The sequence below is a fragment of the Artibeus jamaicensis genome, unplaced genomic scaffold (genome assembly GCF_021234435.1).
Source record: "Artibeus jamaicensis isolate MK-2021 breed Jamaican fruit bat unplaced genomic scaffold, CSHL_Jam_final contig_490, whole genome shotgun sequence".
NCBI lineage: Eukaryota > Metazoa > Chordata > Mammalia > Chiroptera > Phyllostomidae > Artibeus > Artibeus jamaicensis.
In genome coordinates, this window is record NW_026521861.1 from 16812352 (window position 1) to 16826995 (window position 14644).

A 14644-nucleotide genomic window follows, 5' to 3' on the forward strand; every position below is an offset into this window, starting at 1 on the left:
TCTTTGCGTGTCTGAATAATTCTCATTTTTCAGGTTTCGGGTCAAATATCACTTCCTCTGAGTCTTCCCTGACCACACTCGCTTAAGAGCCCCTCCTCCCCAATATCTCTTTAACTTGCTCAGTTTCTTCACTGCATTAAAATCTGTAACTACCTTGCATAAGGACTAGTTCCCCTTACAGATCGCAGGCTTCGTGAAAGCATGATGGTGTTTGTCTTGTTTTCAGATGTATGTCTAATGCCCAGCACGGGACTTGGCACAGTAGGTGCTCAACAGATATGTTCAATATGAATAAATATTTATCCTCCATCCTTCTTCAAAGAATTCCAACTGACCCCCGAAGTTTACCTCTCAGGCTCTCGTCCTATTGGGTAGGAGGTGGAGCTACAGTTCTAGGGAGAAATGATTAAGAGGGAAGAATTGGCGCGCAGAGCTGTAAAAGCGTTTTTCTCCAGGCCACGCCGCAGCCACTGAACTTGTGCTTCCTTGACCGATCGTGGGACAGCTTGCAAACAGATTATCTGCAAACGAATCAAGCCTATTTTTAAAGATCTCTGTGCCCCGAAGCTCTGAACGATGATGTCAGACAACCCTGAGTCCCACCCATGAGCTGAGCCCGTGTCTTCGAAAACTACGAATCCCAGAATGCTCCGCATCACAGGGGCCCAGAGCTCCGCGCGCGACCCGCCCTTTGCATCCGAAGCCGCCTCCCCTGGAACCAGGAAGATATCTTATACCCGGCCCGCCACGCCGCAAGGACCCGCGCGGTGCCTGCCGGGCCTTGTAGTCTCGTGGACTGGGAACAGTGCCCGCTCCGGAATCTCGGCGGCTGTCTCGGAGCAGAGGCGGCGCGGGCACGCGTGCGCAGTGCGCAGGATAGCCGTCGTGGGCGCCGCACCGCCAGTTGGACGCCGGTGGGAGCCGCGGTCGAGGTGGTGCGGCTGTTCCGGGCTGAGGACCGTGGTGAAGTTCTGCGTGAGGAGCGCCGCCGCGCCGGGCGAGGTGGGCGGGGCCGGGCTCGGGGAGCGCCGCGCCGGCTGTGGCGAGCTGGGAGGCGGCTGCGCGTCCGCCGAGGGGCCGGCGGGCGCAGGTGAGTGCGGGGCGGCGGGCGGAGAGCGGCCGTCGGCGCCGGGTCCCGGGCTGTACTCTCAAGGCCCCCTTCCCCACGTGTGCGCCCCGCGCCGCCGCACCTGGGCGAGGCCGCGGGCCGGCTCACCTGCGCGCGCGAGCTCGGGGAACGGCGGGAGGGGGCGGTGTCCCCTTCCCGCGACTGCTTTTATTGTTTTCCTGACCTCAGCCCGGCGTCCGGCCGAGGAGGGCGGGGAGGCCAGTGGCGGTGGCGGTCGCCGACGAGCAACTCGGTGGCTAAAAAGTAGAGTCGCGCCCTCCTCCTTGACTCCCAGCGCCGGCCAGCTGTCCGGGGATTCCCGGCGGGCGACGCCTGTCGGAGTGGCTCGGCTCCAGGGCTGTGCCCACGGGGACTCCACTGCCTTGGGCAGCGTTTTGTAATATTTCAACGCGCTCTCCCGGTAGGACTTGCCCTGAGTCGTAGAGTCACAGTGTTAGTGGTTTAGCTTCGCACCTTGATGGTGCAGATGACCCGTGCGGCAGTGGAAAGTGACTTGCCCAAGGTCACGCAGGTAGGACCCGGGAGGCGTTCAGGACCCAGGACTTTGGGCTTCGAGGCCAGCCGGTAGCCGCACCGCTTTGGGGCCGCCCTGGGTGCTTTGTGATTTAGTTCGTGCTTTCTGTGGACTCTCCTGGACAGACCTACAGGGGGGACGTGTTGTCATAACTAAAGCGGTCTTGGTGCCTGTAGTGTGTACAGCCTTGGAGAGAGGTCGAGGTGCGCTGGGCCCCGGAGCCGGGCGTCTCCCGTCGGCCGGGCAGAGGAGTGAGTAGTGAACCTGGACTGCGGGGTCCGAGGAGGAGCGAGCAGGCAGCGCGCGCCTTGTGCTCTGCGGTTTCACCTCCCAGCCCTGCGATGCTGGCTTCCTTACTGTGGGCTTGATCCTTGTCTGTTGTAATACGATGTTCTTGGCTTTAATGAAGTCATTGCCCTTTGTGAATTAGTTTTCTAAGTAGAAAATCTTATTTCCTGTGAGTTTAATGACTGGAACAGCGGCGCTGTATGAGGTTTAAGCCATTGTCTTTTATCTTCGAACTACTGAACAGTTTGCTTCATCCCCCGCCACCCCCCTCCCCTCAGCTTATGTACTTTGTTAGTTTAATGCCATTGAAACACTTCATAGCAACTTTGGGTAAGCTTCATATGATTCAGGAAAAAAAGTTTAAGAAATCACCTTGTAAAACTGTTTTACAAGTTCTTTGCTATCTGAAGAACGCAAAATGTTATCTCAAAAATAGAGGATTCTTTTGGACTAAAATGCATATTGCATTGCATACTCAAATTTTCATATTTACACATTTGTGGCAGAAATATTTCCTCACACAGAACCTAAAACTCCTTATCTTGGCCAAATCTATTTTCCCAAGGGAAATTGCATTTTATAATACTTACATATTTAAGCAAGTATATTTAAGCTGAGCAGAATGTGAGTTAATAGTCAATTTATTTTATAATGCCATAAACCTATAGTACACGCATCAAGGGAGATGGCTGTGGACTTGCCCTTTTTGATAAGCAGTGGATAATGTGGCGGTTGAGACATGATACGTGTATTGAAACTGCTTCATATCTCATTTTTGTCTTGTTAATTAGTATTTTTATTGTTGCGTTGAGAGGGAAGTAGCAGGTTTGCATCTTTTTATTTTCCAGCTTTAGCAGTGTAGCAAAAAGGAAAGGCAGTGTGTGAATTTTAGTCGTCATAGACTGGGAGTGACAGTAAAACAGGATGAGTATACAATTGTTAGGAAACTGCCTTGAGTTCCTAAGCCGGAAGGACCTCTTTAGAAGTGTTTAAGGACATTAAGAATAGCATTGGGTTATTTTGTTTGAAAGTAACTGTGCGCAGGACTTGTGTTGTTCATTTATAGGATATGATGATCTGGAAGGGTTCTAGGAAAATACTCGGGAAAGATAGAAACATTTATATTTTTACAGGGGCTTTTTCTCTAGAAACACTTAGTGCAGCTTTACAAGGATGACTTTTCCTTAAGCCTGAAAGTTCTTAAGAGTCATGCTGCAAAACCCACAGTTATTTTGACTCCATGTTAATTTGTAACTAGAATGAAATCTATGAAGTGATTTATTAGAATACTTTAAGACAGCCTTTGCCATTGAAATATTGCTTGATGTTAAATAGTTATTCTTGTTTAAATAACTGTCATTCAAGAATGGGGAAGATAAATAGAGTTCTGAATAGAATGTAGTGATTATTCCAATGTAACAATAGTTACACTCTGCTTTTATTAGATAGAAAATTTCAAGTGTTATTGCAGGAACCGCCCGCCTCAGCTGTGAGCTGAGGTAATACAAAAATGCTACTTTTTCCACATGTTTGAGCATTTTGCAATATTAAAATTTGATATTACTTTTCAAGGTGATTCTCTTCAGATCTGCAGTGATACAACAAGATGGCTTCAGTAGGAGATAAATACTAAAATTTAGTTTTAAATCTTTTGACCATTTGTAAGTACACAGCATTTGGAAATTACTGATTGGTATCAGAAATGAGTTCTTCAAGTAGAAACTTTGGTAGTTTTAGATGCTTGTCTGTAATACTTAGGTATTTTTAGAAACATAAAAATAGGGGGTGTTTTTATTTAAAACTCAAAAGTCCTGTTGATAGTTCGTACAGCAGTAGGACTCTTATGCTTAATGAGTAATGTTAAACCATTTGAACTCTAATTTTTTTCCTAGTACCTCCTTTGTGATAAAGAATATGTCAGCTTATAATTATTCCTAGAAGCTATTTCAGCAAACTTGTCTGCTGTTTATTTGGGTAGACCTTTTGATTAGTTGAATTGCTTTTGTTTAGGAAGATAGTGTTTTGGGGACTTTATAGCATAAGCTTTTTTGAACTGGAATGTTTGTTGAATGTAAAAGAATATCAGTCATTTGGGATATTTTTAAATATTTAAGCCTGAGAATCCTAAATATTTAAAAATTTCTAAGTCTTAATTTTTTCCTACATGGAATCCTTATCAGACTTGTCAATCTGATAGTTTTATTTTCCAAAAGTTTTATCCCTTTATGTAGCTTAGACTTTTATGAGTTTAACTACTGAACTCTGGATTCTGTATCCAGTTCACCCTCTTCTGGTAGAAAGGACACTCACAGGCACTCAGCTTGGAAGCATCTCAGGGGACTTCTAAAGTAGCATCTCACCCGGGACAGTAAATCCCCCCGGAACTCTCAGGTCTGGCCTTCCCTCTTGTTAGGCAGGGCAGTAATGCTGTTCCATATGCCATCAGGTTACTGAGCAGTCTGAGCTTGTTGGGAACAAACATAAAACAGTCTTTTTTTCAACATTTACTGCTTTTAAGTATGATTTGTAGGATGTTTCTCTTTCCCCTCTCTCTCTGCCTCGTGACATCATGGGCAAATGATAGCTTTTCTGCATTTACAGCTATTAAAAGCCCCAGTCTAATCTGTTTCAGTTTAAACCTTCAATCTCCTGTTCAATTTAAAGCTCTTCTCCTCCCTTACCCCCGTGTCAGGCCACTCACTGCTGGAAGCACTTGGAGTAGGGAGGGGTGCTGGTCTGCCCCCAGGGTACCTCTTTCTCTTCCCTCTCCTGGGATCTGCTTGGACAGGGACTGGTCAGAAGAAAAGGTGAGAGGACAGGTATTTCTCACCTGGCAGGGTTAAAGCTCTCTTTTAATTTGCAGTGGCAAGCCACTGATGTGCACCGGTGGGAGACCAAACTGGAGTTTTGGTGAGATTTTCGCAGGGAGACCCCCTGCACAGAGCTCCTGAATGTGAGATGTGCTATCTGTGCTCTCACCTCCTTGTTCCTGTCATCCGCCCCCTTGGTTTCCTGGGAGTGTGTGGCGTGAGGTGGGTTAGGGGTGTTTTCTGTTGCAGCCCGATTTTATGGTACAGCGAGATAGCTCATGTCCAGCTACCTTCTGCAGCTTCTGCTTAACCCACTGGAAACTCCTTTCCTTGTGATGCCGAATACCGGCCTTCAGGCTGCCGAAGGCCGCCCCCTTTCTGGGCCCTGCCATTTCGTAGGCAGACATCGCTCTGGAGACTGCAGCGCCGGTCTCCTTCTAGGCACTTCTTGTCTTAGTGAGTGGTTTGCTTAGGTGTCCCCTGCCACTGTTTTCGGGTGACTACCTTGTTCCTTTCCACGCGCTCTCCCTAAAGACTTGGAAGACTTCTAATCCCCCCCCCCCCCTTTGTCAACTGCTGGTATAGTGTGGCATGATGGTGAGGTGTTGGTTAGGCACCAGAGCCCTGAGGTGTGTGTGTGGGGGGGTCAGTGCTGGAATCCACGGATGTCCGAGCCTTGGTGACTGTATGTGCTCGGTGAGCTCTGTGTGTGCCAGCCACTTGGGACAGTAAGGGTTGTGTCACAGAGCATTTGGTTAACTAATGATAGTGAAGTCCCATGGGCCTCATGAGGTCTCACTGTGAAGACTTTACTTTTTCTTTCTCTATTTTCTGTCTCTGATTTTTACTTTGTTTTAATTTTTGGGCTTACTTCCTGGTTCCTGACTGATGAAGTATTACCTGTGAATTAATTACTGATTGTATTACCTAACTCTACCTGTAGAGCATAAGTAATACCCAAGGATAAATATGGGGAGGTTTTTATAATATAATTTTATCTATTCTAGCCTCATACTGACTTTATTGAAAATATAAATATAAACACTAATAGAGTGTTTGACCATTTTTCCTTCTGTCATCTAAACAGACCAGTCAGATAAATCTGCTAAATGATTTCTTGTCTGATGAAGAAAAAGCAAGTTTGCATTTGAGAAATTAAACATTCAGATTGGTTACACTAATTATGGGTTTCTTAATACTTCATTCAACAAATATTAGTTACTCAGTGACTTCCATGTGCCAGCCACTGTTTTAGCCACTGGAGAAACAATAGTAAATAGGAATAAAAAAATCCCTCCTCTCATGGAGTCCGCACTCCAGTACGAGGAAACGGCACACAGGTCAATAAGTAAATGATACTGTTTGTTAGCAATAAATGCTACGGAGAATATGCTGAGGAAATGCTAAGGAGAAGCATGCAGCGGTGGGCAGTGGCAGGACAGTTGGGAGCACTTGCGATTTTAGGTAAGGTATCAAGGGAAGGCTTTACTGAGGAGAGGACATCTGGGTTAAAAGGCCTTGAGTGGGGAGCTTGTGTGATGTGGCAAGAGTCCATTGGCCAGACGGTGAGGAAGGGGGGTTGGGGAGGGATGGGATGGGGGAGGTGAGGCCTGTAGGTCTTTGGTTACTCTGAGTGAGAAGCGTTGTATTAAAGCAGTGGTTTTAACCTTGGCTGAGCACTGGAGTTATCTGGGGAGCTTGAAAAATGTGCTGATGCCTAGAGCTCATCTCCAGAGCTTCTGATGCTCAGGGGGGTTGCGGGGGAGAGTCCAGCCTAGGCATCACGATTTTCTGAAGCTCCCAGGTAATTCCAGTAAGTAGCCAAAGTTGACGTTTTGAGTAGAGTGACCTACACGCTAGTGTGGAAGACTCCCCTGGTTGTAATACTGGCGCTGCCACTTCCTAACCATGTGACCCCGGACAAGATATTGATGAAATCCTTTGTGTTTTTGTTTTCTCATCTGTCAGACTGTTGTTATAAGGATTAAATAAACATATTTAGAATAGTGCTTGGCGAGTAGTAATCTTCATAAGTAATATGTACCGTCGTGATGTGAATCACCAGTTGAGTATATATTTTAATGGGATTGCCCCAGTTGCTGAGAATAGAAGGAAGCCGGCAAGGGCAGAAGCAAGGAAGCCCGTGTGGTATTCCAGCCCAGAGTTGACGGTGGCTGAAACCAGAGTGGCATCGATGAAGTGGTGAGAGATGGTGGGGTTGTGGATATTTTTTGAAACTGGAGTCAACAGGATTTGTTGAAGGATTGGCCATGGACTGAGAAAGTCTCAATAAAGGTGACCCCAAGATCTTTTGCCTGAACAGCTGGAAGAAGGGAGTGGCTATTGACTGAGATGGGGAAGGCAGAAACTGGGGGTAGCTACAGCTCAGTTTGTGAGGTACCTGTTAGATCTGTAAGTAGATCTGTAGAACAGGTGGTTGTATCCAGACATCTGGGGTTCAGCAGAGCCTCCTGGTCTGGGGAGCAGTTTGGAAGTCATTAGTATTTAGACTGTTGGAGTTAGTGAGCTCACTGAGACCGAGTGTCTGTAAATGGAAGAGGTCTGTGGACCATTCCCTGGGGTCCTCCAACATTCAGTGGTCTGGGAGGCGAAATGTTTCCGAGGGTTCCCTGTGTGCTCTAGAGTCAAAGATGGTTGTAATTCTTTTATTTTTTAACAGCTTAATTGGGATATAATTCATCCAGTTAAAGTGTACAATTCACTGTCTTTTAGTGTATTCAGAGTTGTGCAACTGTTCCAACAATCGATTTTCGGATATTTTTGTCACTCTAAAAAGAAACCCTCCCATCTCTAGGCAACTCCTCATTCCTCAGCATGCTCCTGAGCAACTACTAATCTGTTTTCTGTCTTTATGGGTTTGCCCATTCTGGATATTTCATATCATTGGAATCATATAACATGTGGTCTATTTAGAGGGTAGTGGTATATCCATTAGTACACACCTCCTAGATTTATTAGGTACTGAATCATTTGGTAAATGAGGGAACTATAAGAGTTCTCCATTATAAAGATAATGTTTTCCTCTTTGTAATTAATTTAAAAACTGGGGTGATATTTGAGACTATGAATATTTTGTCCTCTAACAGCCTGTTATCTAGTTTTTTTGTGTGTGTGTGTTCCTTAAAGATCCTTGCCCTGGCTGGTGTGGCTCAGTAGATTGAGAGCCAGGCTGAGGACCAAAAGGTCGCCGGTTCCATTCCCAGTCAGGGCACATGACTGGGTTGTGGGGCCAGGTCTCCCAAGTCAGGTCCCAAGTGGGGGGCATGCAAGAGGCAACCACACAGTGATGTTTCTCTCCCTCGCTTTCTCCCTTGCCCTCTAAAAATAAAAAAAATATTTTTAAAAATTGAGACATTGAGAACAATCAACATTATACCACATGGGAGGTAGCTGACATACTGAAACTATCCAAAGCAGTGAAGTTATCGGTGAAAATGAAAAATGTCTTTCATTTTTATGGGAAAAATGTGGATTTTTTGGCCAACCCAATACCATTTTGCTTTCTTACCAGAAATGTAAGAGTCCCCATTTTCTTTGTTTTTTTTTTTTCTTAAAGATTTTATTCATTTTTAGACAGAGGGGAGGGGAGAGAGAAAGAGAGGGAAAGAAACATCAGTGTGTGGTTGCCTCTTGCATGCCCCCCCCCCTTGGGACCTGGCCCAGCACCCAGGCATGTGCCCTGACTGGGAATTGAACTGATGACCCTTTGGTTCGCAGGTTGTCACCCAGTCCACTGAGCCACACCAGCCAGGGCCGCTACTGGATTTTTAAATGAACTTTCTGAAGTTTGTTACATACAGTATGCTATATCCATTTAAAGCTTTCAGTTGAGTTTCAACCATATTGTTGCATGTAGCATAAGTTCCTTTATACTATAGAATGCTGTTCCGTTGTACAGGCACACCTCATTTTATTTACCTATTGATAAACATTTGGGTTGTTTGTAGTTTGGGGCTATTATGAATAAAGTTGCTGTAAATATTTGTGAATTAGTCTTTGCACATATGTATGCTTCCATTTCTCTTGAGTGCACACTAGAAGTGGAATGGCTGCACCATAGGGTCGTTGTAAGTTTCCTTTACTGCCAGGCCTTTCCCATAGTGCTGGTGCCACTTTACATTTCCAGCAGCCGCACGTAAATTCTGGATGCGCCCCATCCTTGGTAATGTTTAGTGCTATCAGTCTGTTTAATTTTAGCCATTCTGGTGAATGTGTGTGTGGTATCTTTTTTATTTATTTATTTATCTTTAGAGGGAAGGGAAGGGAAGGAGAGAGAGAAATATCAACGTATGGTTGCCTCTCGTGCGTCCACTACTGGGAACTGGCCTGCAACCCAGGCATGTACCCTGACTGGGAGTCGAACCATGATCCTCTGGTTTGCAGGCCCACGCTCAATCCACTGAGCTACACCAGCCAGGGCCTTTGTGTGGTATCTTTTAAAGAAAAATTCAGGATTATTGAGGTATAATTGACATACAGTACATTTTACATGGTTTAGTGTACAGTTTGATAAGGTTCGACAGATGCATTTAATTGTGTAAGCTCCACCACAATCAAGATATACCTTACTTAACATTACCCCAAAACTCACCTCTTGTTTCTTATTTTTAAAAAAGATTGTTTTTATTTATTTTTAGAGGAAGGAGAAAAGAGAGAGAGAGGGAGAGAAACATCATTGTAAGAGAGAAATGTGATGTTTCCTCTTGTATGCGCCCCGACAGGGGCCGAACTTGAAACCCAGGCTTGTACCTGCCCGAGAATCAAACCTGTGGCCTTTCTCTTTGGTTTGTACAGCAGTGCCCAACTGAGCCACAAAGTTCAGGGCCCTCGGGTTCCCTTGTACTCGGTCCTTTTCTCTGTTCTAAGCCCTAGCAACTCTAGTCTGTTTTATCACTGACTTAAAAAAAATTGTGTGCCATGCAGTTTTCTCTTTTTTGCGGATGGGCCTGTGAGTTTTGATAAATGCATAATCACGGATCCCACCACAATCAAGACACAACACGTGCATCACTCCAAAAATCACCCTTTGAAATCACCCTTTCTCTACTTGCTGATCTGTTTATCTGTCCTGATAACCTTTGCGGGTCTGGCTTCTTCAGTTAGCAAAATACCTGTGAGATTTACCCAGGCCACATGTATCAATAGCAAACTAGCAGGTATCAATAGCACAGTTTATGCTGCGAACTAGTACTCCGTTGTTTTGGGTGAGCCACGGTATTCATTTACTAAATGAATGACATTTGGGTTGTCTCTACTTTGCCAGCTCTGAACAATGTGCTATAAACATTTCCATCCAGGTTTTTGTATGAACATAAGCTTTCGAGTCACATGGATAAATGCCTAGGAGTGGATTGCTGGGTCACATGGTAAGGGTATATTTAACTTGATAAGAATCTGCCAAACTGTGTTCCCGAGTCGTGATTCCATTTTGCACTCCCACCAGCAGTGTCTCTGAGAGTGTTCCTTTGTTCCACGTCCTTGTCAGTGTTTGGTATTTTCAGGTTTTTGTTTTGTTTTGTTTTATTTTTGGTAATTTGTGTGTGTGTGTTTTAGCCATTCTAGGAGGTATGTAGTGGCATCTCATGGTTTCTTTTTATGACACCTTCTTAAGTAATGGTGATCATCTTTTTATGTGCTTACTGTCTATATATTCTCCTTTGTAGGCTTGTCTTCATATTTTTTGACCATTTTTCTATTTGGTTGGTTGATTATTGAATCAGAATAATTTTTTGCCTCTTCTCGGACATTAGTTATTTGATATATGTGTACTGAATATTTTTCTCCCATTCTGTGGCTTGTCTTTTGATTTTTTAATGGTTTCTTTCAAAGAGCAGCTCTTAATTTTAATTAAGTCCAACATATTAACCATTATATGGTTGAGGTTTTTTGTGTAGGATCTAAGAAACCCTTGTCTCCTCCCAAGGTCACAAAGACCTTCTATGTATATATTTTAAAGCTTTGCTATTGTAGCTTTTATATTAGGTTTCTGATCCACTTTGAGTCACTTTATTTCCACATGGATAGCTAATTGTTCTACCAATGTTTGTTGAATGATTGTCCTCCTCCTGTGGCATTGCCTGGCGTCTTTGTTGAAAATCAATGGACAGCATATGTATGAGTCTGTTCCTGGGTGCTATTCTGTTCTGTGTCCACCAGCCGTATAGTGTCTTTGTTCATGGAGCTTTATTTCAACTCTTGAAATCAAGTAGTGCAAGTCTGTTCTTTGGGAAATAAATTTGGCTTTTTTATGTCTTTCATTTCTGTATGTCTAATAGAATCACCTTGTCATTTTTTAATAAAATATCCTGCTGGAATTTTGATTGGTTGGATTGTAGACTTTATTTCTTTCTGTGTCTGGGAAATACTTCATTGTATGGATAGACCACGTTTTTGTTTATCCATTCACCTATTATTGGACATATGGACTGTTTTTACTTTTTGGCTGTTGTGAATAGTGGTGCTATGTACATTCATGTATAAGTATATTGAGTATCTATTTTCAGTTCTTTTGGGTATATACCTACCAGTAGAAATTCTGAGTTGTATAGTAATTCTGTGTTTAACTTTTGAAGAACTACCAACTGTTTTTACACAGCCGTTCTACCATTTACGTTCCCAGCAGCATTGGGAGGGGTCCAGTCTCTCCACATTGTTGCCAAAACTCATTTTCTTCTCTTTTAATTCTATCCATCCTAGTGGGTGTGAAGTGGAATCTCACTGTGGTATTGAGTTACATTTCCCTAATGACAAATAACATTGAGCATCGTTTTATGTTCTGGTTGGCCATTTGTATACCTGCTTTGGGAGAAATGTCTGCCTATTTTTTAACTTTTTTTGTTGTTCAGTTGTAAGAGTTAGTTACACATCAGATACTAGACCTTTATCAGATATATATTTTGCAATATTTTCTACTGTTTTGTAGATTGTTGTTTTATTTTTTGATGACCTTTGATGCAAAATTTCAAATTTTTATGAAGTCCAATTTATCTTATTTTTTACAACCAACCACCAAATCCAAGAATTCATCTCCAAATCCAAGGCCATGAGAGTCATGAAGATAAACCTATTTTCTTAAAGTTTTATAGTTTTAGCTCTTATGCTGTTAATGCATTTTCAGTTATGTTTTGTATATGGTGTGAGGTAGGGGCCAGTTCCGTTCTTTAGCATGTGTCAATCCAGTTGTCCCGTCACCGTTTGTGGAAGGGGCTATTTTCCCATTGCTGCGTGGGCACTTAACTGAAAATCAGTTGGCCATAGATGTGTAAGTTTATCTCTGGGTTCTCAGTTCTCTTCCTTTGGTCCATGCCTTTAGTATCATGCAAGTTGATAGTTTTTACCTGTAGATGTGTTGGTATGGTGTATTAATTTTTCTGGTTTTGATTTAGAAATTTTTTAAAACTTTGGGTTCTTTAAAGAAATTAACTTCTCTAAATGCTAGATTTATAACTCACACATACAAACTTAGTGGATAGTTTTGTTTCAAACTTTCTGGTATGTTTCAGCATTTCTCTGGCCACATACAGAATGGTGATTTTTATATGCAGTATGTTAGGGTGCGTGCTCACTGAACTTTCACTGTGAGTTAAACTTTCCTTGACCTTTTACATGAAGAGCTGGTTATATAAATGCAACCTGTCAGAAGGTGTTGCTGTTGGTTGTACAAGTACAAGAGTAGGGCAGTCTGAGCATTGGCATCCGTCACTTCAGGAAGGAACCACATACCTAGTTTCCAGAGAAAGAGTGACTTATAAGTACTGTTTTTTTTTTTTTTTTTGCCCAAGTCATGGTTTTCAACTTTAATTGGTGCAATAAAATTTTCAGTACTTCCAAATCAGTATATGATATGCTTCTGAAGTCTCTAAATCTGTAACCCCTCTCTTTTGTTTTCCTTGTGGTAATTGATTTGCTGAAGAAACTGGGCTCTTTGTTCTGTTGTTTCACACAACTTGGCTTTTGCTGATTGAATCACTCTGGTTCAGTTTAATATGTTCCTCTGTGTTCTTTATTTTCTGTAAATTGGTAGTTGGATGTAGGGAGATCTAGATACTTGAGCAGATTCAGATAAAAACTTGTGTTTTTGGTTATAGTATGTTCCCTTCATTGGTAATATTTGTATTTTCCTTCAAGAGGCACATAGTACCTGCTTATCTCTTTTCATGATGTTAGCTAACTTTGTTTTGATTCATTTTAGTTTTGAAGTTGAAAAGGTTCTAAAGGGGCAAGATGGTGTAGAGATTAAGATACAAGCTTTACTGGGGAGGGGTGGACTGGGATGGGATTAAAAGACAGAAAACTATACTTGAACAATAATTAAATTAAAAAAAAAGATACAAGCTTCGAAGGCCAACGATCGGGTTCATATTCTGATTACTCACCTACTAGTTCTCGGGTCTTGGACAGTCACTCCCTCTCAGTGGTAAGTTTGCCGTGCGTGAGAAGGGAAAGAGGACGCCTGCTCATAGGGTCATTTTTGAGAAAGTGCTTGGGAAAGAGTCGCACAGAAGCCTAGCAGGTGGTTAGGTAGCCAGTGAGAGTTAGCTACTGCTGCTGTTTTGTGAATTTAAAAAATATTCTAAGACAATCTGAAAGGTAGATTGTCTCAATTTTTAAGTGAGGAAATTAAAGTTTAGATAGCTAATTTTTTGTTTCACTTGGGTTTGTTTTGGGAAAAAGTAAGTACGTTTTTCAGGTAAGGTAAATAGCTCTCTCTTGTTTTCATCAGTGCGGCAGTTGCACTTAGTAACCGCTCATCAGCTTAATTTTCAAAGTGATTTTGCCCATGCTTTATATAGTGTTTACATCGACCGTCCCCCACCTAGTGTGGAAAAGTGGGGCCCCTTGTTGAACAAGTCATACCATAGCACGTTTTATTCTTGAAGTCCACCGAGGAATAATGACTATTAATGTTTTTCTTTTACAGTGTAATGTTCAAGCTCAGAAATGCCTTATGTGGATCGTCAGAATCGCATTTGTGGTTTTCTAGACATTGAAGAAAATGAAAATAGTGGGAAATTTCTTCGAAGGTACTTCATACTGGATACCAGAGAAGATAGTTTTGTGTGGTACATGGATAATCCACAGGTTTGTAAAATCCAGAGGGTCACCTTTCTTCAACAGCATGCGCGGGTTTTAATTGTTAAAGCATTTGACGCGCTACTGCCGTTAGGGATCCTCTTCCCAGACGGCACGTCTTTAGGTTTGTTTCTCCTGGCGGTGCTCCCCCTGCCCTGCACCCCAGCTCCTAGTGTCTTACTTCAATTCCATCAGATGAAACTACATTTATTGATAAAAATTGATGCATCATATATGCTTTTCCTCCCTGGCAGACAATTTTTAAGTCATTTAGATTTAAGATGGCATCTCTAAGATAGAGACTACTATTTTTTTGGAAAGAAGCTGCTTAAACTAAACTGACACTCTTCCATGTATGTGGTCCTTTTTATTTTGTGAAACTTGGAGTCAGCCATTGTAATGCCATTCATGAGTTGAAATCCACTTTGTTTTGTTGCCTTGCAAATCACGAGGGGTAAATGTTGTAAACTCAAAATGAGAGTCTTAGTTTTAAGATCTGTGAGAGACCTTGGTTTAGAGATCACCTGTGGAGCAGTTTTGAATTCACCTGTGGCTTTATGCAGATTGAGATGGGTCTTGTGAGGACGCATGTGCACAAGCCAGGATGCGTCCTTAGGAGACTTCCAGGTCCATCGGTCTGGTGGGCTTCTTGTGCACGTGAGGCACCTAAAGGCCGGGAAGAGCAGGGACTGTTAGTAGGTTACGTTCCATTGCACAGCGTGGGAACTGGGTCCCCTGACAACTAGTCTAGTATTCTTTATTATCCTATACTGATTTTATTTTATTTTAGTTTTTAAAGATTATTTATTT

The 14644-nt window shown here is 42.9% G+C and overlaps 1 protein-coding gene across 6 annotated transcripts in view; it reads left to right on the forward strand.

Moving 5' to 3' along the window:
* The first annotated feature begins 803 nt into the window (after window positions 1-803).
* The window catches only part of PLEKHA1 (pleckstrin homology domain containing A1), a 47533-nt gene continuing 33692 nt past the window's right edge, over window positions 804-14644 (forward strand). Inside the window, exons 1-2 of one of the 6 annotated variants that reach the window (XM_053668490.1) lie at window positions 804-1002; window positions 13683-13843. In XM_053668490.1, coding sequence (XP_053524465.1) covers window positions 13703-13843 — 141 coding nt within the window. In that variant the 5' untranslated portion in view covers window positions 804-1002; window positions 13683-13702. Of the gene's footprint in view, window positions 1091-1206; window positions 1641-13682; window positions 13844-14644 lie in introns of those variants that run through there. The other 5 variants (XM_053668491.1, XM_037164828.2, XM_037164827.2 and 2 more) reach the window with 5 other exon arrangements.